General features: G+C 33.8%; 1 protein-coding gene across 1 annotated transcript; it reads right to left on the reverse strand.

Annotated features, from left to right (window-relative positions):
• Window positions 1-7,827: 7,827 nt before the first annotated feature.
• Window positions 7,828-8,962, reverse strand: LOC138891441 (ethylene-responsive transcription factor ERF069-like). Its single transcript, XM_070192574.1, has one exon. It carries the CDS (start codon window positions 8,466-8,468, stop codon window positions 7,941-7,943), a length of 528 nt encoding a protein of 175 aa, XP_070048675.1. The 5' UTR covers window positions 8,469-8,962; the 3' UTR covers window positions 7,828-7,940.
• Window positions 8,963-9,356: the final 394 nt, after the last annotated feature.

Below are 9,356 nucleotides of genomic sequence, written 5' to 3' on the forward strand. Positions count from 1 at the left end.
ACTAGTGTATAATGTGTATACTACACATACAACGTGTTTGTCACCTCCTCCTCCTCCTTCTTCTTCTTCTTCTATCATGGGTATTTTTAATTTGCTCATGCAATATCATATAATTTTAAAGATTAAATCAATAAAAATTTCAATTTTTTTGTAAAAGATAAAAAAGGAATTATAATTTGTAGTAATAGGAAGTAGCTTGGTGGTTGCAGAGAAGATGGTTGGATGATGGATTTTTGGGACTAAAAGGGTGGATTTCGATGCTAGGTTTGAAGAATTTTGGGGTATTTTGCGGGGTTTGAAATTCTCTAATTACTAATTATATGGAAAAAGAAGATTAGGCAGCTGTCAGAGGTTGAGCTAGCGACTGTTACAGTTTGCATTGAGGAGCCATAGTCTCCCGCTAGGTTTCAGTTGTTGGTCGTTATAATTGGTTTTGGGCTATGAATTGTATGGATTTTTTTATGCCTACCGATTGTTATTAATTTTCATCGGGTGGCTAAATGTGATTTTTGCTCAAAACGTTAATTTGTTACCCTCATTTCCAAACTAACTAGGCTTAATAATCATTCCGTTATATTTTGCCCTGTTTGTTAGATCTTTATTAGGTTTGACGAAAATAATTAGGGACCCAGTATGTGATATCCATTCCTTTTCTTTTATTTATAGCATAAAGCTAGTTAGTTTATGATAAATTTGTTCGGACCGAAATAATCAGGTGTCATGCGGAAGCTAGTAAAGCAACACTTGAACGACGATAAATCAAACAACATAAGAGAAATATACCAAAAGAGACACAAACATTTAACGTGGTTCGGTCAATTGATCTACGTCCACGGCGGAGATGAGCAATCCACTATATAAAAGAGAGTACAAAATATCGAGAGAACAACCTCACAAGTTGCACACTAACACTTGTCCCGAAAAGTCTCAAACCTCTTATTGCTACATTGTGAATGCTACTGAATGAGAAGAAAGGATCCTCAATTTATAGAAATTCAAATATTTTACTACAAGAAAATGGACTAGTCAAATATGGGAGAATGATAGGAAAAACAAACATAGTGAAAAATGGGAGAATGATAGGAAAAACAAACATTGTGAGAAAACCTAACCAAATTTTCATAACAGAAAATGATTGCAATTTTTAATGCTTTGTTTGAATTTCGTGAAAAACTACATTCTATCGATCCTTCGTTACAAACAAAAATGGTTGCAATTTTCTTTTTATGCGCCAATTTACTCTAAAGCGAATTAGATTTGCTCTTCTTCGCACTAGAATTAATATATGTAATATTCTTTTCTTTTTTATTTAAAGACATCAATACGTTTACTAATCTACCATTGCTAGATAGCTCAGGCTACTGAGATTTTGTGCCTTGATTTTGATATTGAAACGTTAGCAATTTCTTTTAGATTTCAGCTCAGATGAATAAAATAATTATATCACCACTATTAATTGCTTTAATTTTTTGTCTTTCCATTTTCTTCTTATTCTTTTCCTTCTCTCTGTAATTGTCTGGTCATATAAACCTCAATTGGCTTCTTCATATTATTAGCCTCCCTTAAGATGTTTTCTTGTTCCAATACGTTGAAGGGCGTGATCATCTAATCTAAAAATTTAAGTTGTCAGAGAGAAAATACTTTTATTTACTTAATTAGTTTTTCAACATGATCACTCACGTGCGGACTTGATTCTTTTTTATGAGTCAAACACGTGAAAATTCTTTTTGATATTGGGTGGCGATGGGACTCGAACCTGAGATCTCTGTCTGTTCTGCTATCATATTGAAGTGTGTGACCAAAATCTAAAAGCTTAAGCTTTTAGAAATAATATATTTTTATTTATTTAATTATGTCTCCAACACCATAGATTGTATGGTGTGTTGCAATGTATGTAACTCAAATTGAGGTGAACTATCATTTTAACTTTTGAAATGTGCAGATTATGTGCATATAATGTGTAGATTTTGTGTATAGACTTTGTAGCATTATAGAAGTTGCAAATAATATCCACTGCTCTTATTTTAGATTTTTTACTATTGGAAGAAAAGCAGATCAATAAATGTTTCTTACCTTAAAAACAGTAACCGACAAAGATCAGTGTTTCAACCCTGTAAGATTTGCAACAAGAGTAAAAAGGACCTATATATCGAAGACATTGACATATTCAAATTGGACAAATAAGTATTGTGGTAGAGTAGTAAGTACTCTTTCATCTAGAGGTAGTCAGGATTTCAAGCTTATGAGTTTGGAATTATAATCATTTTAAGTTACTGGATTCTAAATTAATAAACTGTACATATTTAATAAAAAATTTAAGATAAATACATTATTTGAACCAAAGCTACTGGTTTCGACTGAACCTGTAGCCGACATTGTGGCTCCGCCTCTGCCTTCATCCTTAATCAGAGGAGAGGTCTCAGATTCGAGCCCAAGATATGGAATTACTTTTGTTAGGGAGCGCTTTACTCCCAAATATGGAGCGCTTTAGTCGGCTCTAATGTGAGTAGCGAACTAAAAAAAAAAGCAAATCTAAAATAAAAAATGCATATTCAAATCCTCGAATGAATTGTTCGAAGCCAAATCTAAATCAAGCCATTTTAACAATTCAAGCTGGCTACAAACTTCCTGTACATCAAAAACATACAGCAAACTAAAAGCATTAGTACCAAACTTTTACTCCGAGGTTTGGTACTAAAGGTAATTCAGAAGTCTAGTGTTTCCTAATTAAGACCCTTAATTGAAGGACAAATACGGCAAGGACAATGGATAATTAGTGAGAAGGAAATAAAATATATCGCTGGAGTATCAATATATTACTGATATTTCAGTTAGTTTGTATTAAATTCTTAACGAAATCCGCTGTAATTTAATTCCTTTTTCGCAAGAAAATAAGATATTTCAGTTAGTTTGTATTAACTTGGCTAGTTTTGTACTTCGCCCGTCTTAAATTATCTATCGACTGTCGTGATTTTTAAAATAGTTATCTCAAATTATTTGTCATTTTAGAAGTTCAAAATAAAATTAATTATTATTTTTTATTTTACCCTTAATAGTAATTGTTCTTGAAGAAGGAGATAGCATATACATAGAGTAAATATTCAATGAAGAGATATTATATCTTAAGACATAAATTCAAGTAAAAATTATTTGCAATTTTTATTGCTTTGTTTGAATTTCTTGGAAAACCCCGTTCTATCGATCCTTCGTTACAAAACAAAAAAAAGTAGGAAAACAAACATGGTTGCAATTTTCTTTTTATGCGCCAATTTACTCTAAAGGGAATTAGCTTTGCTCTTCTTCGCACTAGAATTAATACATGTAATATTCTTTTCTTTTTTATTTAAAGACATCAATATGTTTACTAATGTATCATTGCTAGATAGCTCAGGCTACTGAGATTTTGTGCCTTGATTTTGATAATGAAACGTTAGCAATTTCTTTTAGATTTCAGCGTAGAGGATTAAATTTATCACCACTATTAATTGCTTTAATTTGTTGTCTTTCCATTTTGTTGTTATTCTTTTCTTTTCTCTGCAATTGTCTGGTCATATAAATCTTCCAATCTAAATTGGCTTTTTCATATTATTAGCCTCCTTAAGATGTTTTCTTGCTCCAATATGTTTAAAGAGTGAGACCATTTCACCTAAAAGTTTAAGTTGTTAGAGAGAACACATTTTTATTTATTTAATTATTTCTCCAACACGACTCCTAATATGATAAATCAAGAAGTCAAAATCAATATCTGAATAACAATAGTCATGAAAGAACCACAACCCTAGAACGTGAAGTTAGCTCCATATAGACATGGTAGTCAAACAACAAATCATACAAAGAAACATAAAGATTACTAAGTTTGGTGGGAGAAAGATGAAACTTGATGAATTCCGGCCTCCACAACTTTGTCGTGGCTTTTTCCCTCTTCCCAATATGTTAGATACCATAAAAGAGGCATTTTTAGCTTATATATTGCGTACAAAAGTCGTGGGCCAAAGTTCTCATATTCCTAATCCGACTTGGTTACAGGGATTGATGTCGGGGTGGATGCGTCGCATCCACCTCGTCCTCCACTTCTCAGCTTCGCATGCTAGGGTGGATGCGTCGCATCCATCTCGTCCTCTATTTCTCAGCTTTGCATGCGAGGGTGGATGCGACGCATCCAACCCTTGTTCCTCCATCTCAGCTTTGCCTAGGTGCGGATGCTATGGGCCGACTTCACTGTTAAGGGTGCACGAAATCTGATTTTTTTTTCTAGATTGGACGCATCCAATCTCTCTTCCTCTACCTAGAGCACATTTTCTTCATATTTTTGCACTCCAAACACCCTAATTCACCACACACAACTCAATTAGTCATAAAACCAATAATTAAACCATGTTGGGCATTTTAAAGATCAAATAACATCAAAAAGCGGTTAAAATATGGGTAAAGTAACATCAACACATATCGAAATATGCCAAACATCAACCCCTCACGTGCAGACTTGATTTTGTTTTTATGAGCCAAACACGTGAAAACTCTTTTTGATATTGGGTGGCGGTGGGACTCGAACCTGAGATCTCTGTCTGTTCTACTACTATATTGAAGTGTATGACCAAAATCTAAAAGCTTAAGCTTTTAGAAATAATATATTTTTATTTATTTAATTATGTCTCCAACACCATATACCGGTGTGTTGCAATGTATGTAATTCAAATTGGGGGTGAACTATCTTTTTGACTTTTGAATTGTGCAGATTTTGTGTATAGACTTTGTAGCGTTATAGAAGTTGCAAATAATATCCACTGCTCTTCTTATTAGATTTTTTACTATTGGAAGAAAAGCATAAAAGTAAAGGAAGATCAATAAATGTTTCTTACCTTAAAAAACAGTAACTGACAAAGATCAGTGTTTCAACCCTGTAAGATTTGCAAGAAGAGTAAAAAGGACCTATATATCGAAGGCATTGACATATTTAAATTGGACAAATAATTGCTCCCAAACGCACACGCAATTATACGTGGTCGTACAAATAATATAGGATTGTAAGTCCAGATATTATACTCACAGGTACTTATGATTACCTATCAACTAAACTAAACCAAATAATTAATTTATTCAAATGAATCTTAACGTATGAATATTTAACTAAAATTAATCTAGAGTAACAAATTAAGAGATTAAAGAAAACAACGACAAGCTTAAAGACGAATTCAATGTGAGTGAATATTCTAGAGCTATGGGTTGGCTAACAATCCCGTTGAGTTTTTCACTTAAATCGTCTAATTAATTTATCTGGTTAATTGGTTGACAGGGTTAATATTGCCCGTAGCCCGCTCCCGAAGTATAACTCGCATATTCAAGCTAATCTAACGCCTATATTCCTATGGAATTAGAATTAACAAGAACGCATTTATAATTCCTGTATAGTAACCAAGCAAGGCGATTAGGTATATTCATATCCTAATCGCAAATCCGCTCCACCTCAGAGTTAAGATCTTGCTCTACTCAATCTTATATGCAATCTAGAATTCCCTCTCCCGAGTTCAATCCTAGATTCGTAGATAGTATTTAATTGGTGATCAAGCAATCAAATAATTAAGCGCAAGATTGAATAAATAAACCAATATGATAAATTAATAAGAACCATTCAAGTTTCAAACTACAACGTTCATGCATCACACAAAACTCTAGAACTAATAAACTATGAGATTAAAAGAAAAGAAGAAAAGAAAAACTAGTTAGAAGCCTCCTCCAAGCCTGATGTTCTTGCCTCCGGTCGCAAAACTCCTCCCTGAAAAATAGTGTTTAATGACTATTTATATGTGTAGGGGAGAGACCTAGACGAAATAACCAAGTCCAAAACCAAATAGGAGACAAAGTAGGCTTTAAAAATTCGGAACACGCTTGCCACGGGCCTCGCCTCGCGAGACAAAATGCGAGCTTCACCTCGCTACACACTGCGATGCAACCTCTGACGCGAGCTCCTCCTCGCTTTAGCCTGCGCGTCGCCAGCTCCATAGCGAGCTTTAATCCTTGTGTCGCATGCTCTATAGCGAGCAAATATTCTCACGTTGCCCAACTACTTAGCTTCAATTCAATTTTTACTGCCTAACTTTTCAAACTCTTTTCTCATTCTCGTTTCTTGCTTTTGGTTCTTTTCGGTTGTTCTCCTTTCTTTGTTTTGATTTCCTTTGTAATGTTAAACTTTATTTCTTATATATTCAATAATCAAATATCATAACTCCATTCTTGTAGTGTATAAAATACACATAAAATCTCTATTTTGCTCCCAAATTCGTTTTCAACGTACCTACATATAAAATAAATTCAATTAAGCATAAATATAATATAATTTAGCATTAAAGCACCTAAAACGTAAGGTAAGTAATGCACTAAAAATATAAAATTATAGCCAAACATCAGGTAGAGTGGTAAGTACTCTTTCATCTAGAGGCGGAGTCAGGATTTCAAGTGTATGGGTTCGAAATTCTAATCATTTTAAGTTACTGGATTCTAAATTAATAAATTGTACATATTTAATAAAAAATTTAAGATAAATACATGATTTGAACCAAAACTACTGGTTTCGACCGAACTCATAGCCGACATTGTGGCTCCGCCTCTGCCTTCATCCTTAATCAGAGGAGATGTCTCAGATTCGAGCCTTGAATATGGAGTCACATTTGTTAGGGAGCGTTTTACTCCCCAATATGGAGCGCTTTAGTCGGCTCTAATGCGAGTAGCGGACTAAAAAAAAAGCAAATCTAAAATAAAATTTAAAAGGCATATTCATATCCTCGAATGAATTGTTCGAGGCCAAATCTAAATCAAGCCATTTTAACAATCCAAGCTAGCTACAGTTTCCTCTACATCAAAAACATGCAGCAAATTAAAAGCATTAGTACCAAACTTTTACTCCGAGGTTTGGTACTAATGGTAATTCAGAAGTCTAGTGTTTCCTAATTAAGACCCTTAATTAAAGGACAAATAAGGCAAGGACAATGGATAATTAGTGAGAAGGAAATAAAATATATAGCTGTAGTATCAATATACTTATATATTGATATTTCCAAGTAATTCAGTTACTTTGCATTAAATTCTTAACGAAATCCGCTTTAATTTAATTCCTTTTTCGCAAGAAAATAAGACTATTACAGAAAGCTCGGGTAATAACTTGGCTAGTTTTGTACTTCATCCGTCTTAAATTATCTGTCGACTGTCGTGATTTCTGGAAATAGTTATCTCAAATTATTTGTTATTTTAGAAGTTCAAAACAAATTTAATTATTTTTTTTCATTTTACCCTTAATAGTAATTGTTCTTGAAGATGGAGATAGCATATACATAGAGTAAATATTCAATGAAGAGATGTTATATCTTAAGACATAAATAAGGGTAAAATAGTCCAAAACTCCTTTTAACTAATATTTTCTTAAGGGACGTGTAAAAAAAAATATGACAAATAATTTGAGACAGAGGGAATAGTGTTTTATCTCCTACTACACATGAATTCGATGATGGGGGTCCTTGGTGTAACTGGTAAAGTTGTTGTCATGTGACCAGGAGGTCATGGGTTCGAACTGTGAAAACAACCTCTTGCAGAAATGCAGGGTAAGGTTGCGTACGATAGACCTTTTTGGTCCGGCTTTCGCGAACCCTGGATATAATGGGAGTTTAGTACACCGAACTACCCTTTTACACATGGATCTGAATTCTGATCTCTACGGGACGTCCTTGTGAGATAGTTGTAAACTTGTAATGCTACTTAGCTTAGTTAAATAAATATCTTTATTAACCAAAAAAAAAAAAAAGATTGATTGATAAAGATAGAAGTTTATTTTCCACTATTGTCCAGGAAACTTGTCACATTACATACTTTAAGAAAAAAGAAAGTTGGGAGTTAACCAGATTTACAACTAGTTCATATAAAGTACATTAAAACAGTAAAGCATCAATTTCTCAGACCCTAGCATCATCTTTGGATGAAGATGGTGGTGGATTAATGAAGTTGATTTCCTTTGGTGGTGGTTCCCTTGGCGGTGGCTTGAGGATGTTGGTAAAAGCATCAACACCTCTCATTTCAATGACCGCTTTGTCATAAGCCAAAGCGGCTTCTTCAGCGGTGTCAAAAGTTCCCAACCAAATCCGATTTTTTTTCCTTGTATCGCGTACCTCTGCCACCCACTTGCCCCATTTTCGTTGTCTAACTCCCCGGTACTTTTTCGCATTTCCTTTCGTCTTTTCCTTTGAAATGACCTCAGTCTTTTCATTCTCGATGATGATTGTCTTTTCACGCGTCTTTTCATGTTGCTCCGACTTCTCTCCTTCATCCTTCTCTTCCTTGTCATTAGGGGAGTCGTGAATCCGTACAAGAGGCGGAAGGATAGCGGAACTTTCCCTGACTTGATTGGTTGATTTTTCGATTTCATCGGGTTTTGAGGGTTTTTCGATTGCCTCATTTTCTTGATGCTCTTCTTTGGAGGCCATGGCTTTATGAAATGAAAGAAAGATAAAGCATTAACTTCAATTTATGATCAAAAATTCTTTCTTTATTTTTTCTATGTAATTGTTTAACCAATGTATATCAATATGAGGTGAACGTACCCTAACTATTCATAAGCTTCTCGAAGGAATGTAAATAAAAAAAGCACAAACAAACAAAAAGGCAACCGCCAATTACTTTAAGAAACTCGTACCCTATCGAAAAGAAAATGAAAAAAATAATAATAACTAATAAATTTCTATCTTCAAAGCGCCCGGATTCACCTTTACCATAAGCATCTATTATCTTCAACTCGAACTATATATACTTTAAATTCTTTAAAAACATATAGTATTATTTATGTCAAGTTTTGCATCCATTGACGCAAAACACTCACTTAAAACTTTTAGATTCACTTAAAAGTTAAAACCCTAGAGGAAAAATAGACAGTAAATCAACAAAATCGAGTTGTTTGCAGGTTAACAATTCGGCAGTCAGAAACATCTATATTAATTTCATTAAGAAAGAAAGGAAAGGATGTCCATCTTCCTCTAGAGTTTCAAACAGAAAAATTCAGTACATACATAAAAAAAAGTCATAAATCCATCACTGAAATTTAGACATATAAGTTTAAATGTGTGTTTTTCTGCGTGTAGAAGCACACAGAATTAAAATCACACATCAAAAACTCAACTAAACAGCACAAAATCTGAGAGAATTTATAGAACATACCTAGCTTGAAAAATCAAGAAACACTCTCTCTCTCTCTCTCTCTCTCTCTCTCTCTCTCTCTCTCTCTCTCTCTGATTTCTGATTTCTGATTCTTCTTTCTGTGTGGTTTCAGTTATGATATATCAGAGTATATATGAAGGTGGCAGCTGGTTGATTATTGT

The sequence above is a fragment of the Nicotiana tomentosiformis genome, chromosome 1 (genome assembly GCF_000390325.3).
Source record: "Nicotiana tomentosiformis chromosome 1, ASM39032v3, whole genome shotgun sequence".
In the NCBI taxonomy this organism is placed as follows: Eukaryota; Viridiplantae; Streptophyta; class Magnoliopsida; order Solanales; family Solanaceae; genus Nicotiana; species Nicotiana tomentosiformis.

Bases quoted from the DNA above. Each gene is read 5' to 3' on its own strand.
- LOC138891441 (XM_070192574.1), bottom strand. From the start codon at position 8,468: ATGGCCTCCAAAGAAGAGCATCAAGAAAATGAGGCAATCGAAAAACCC.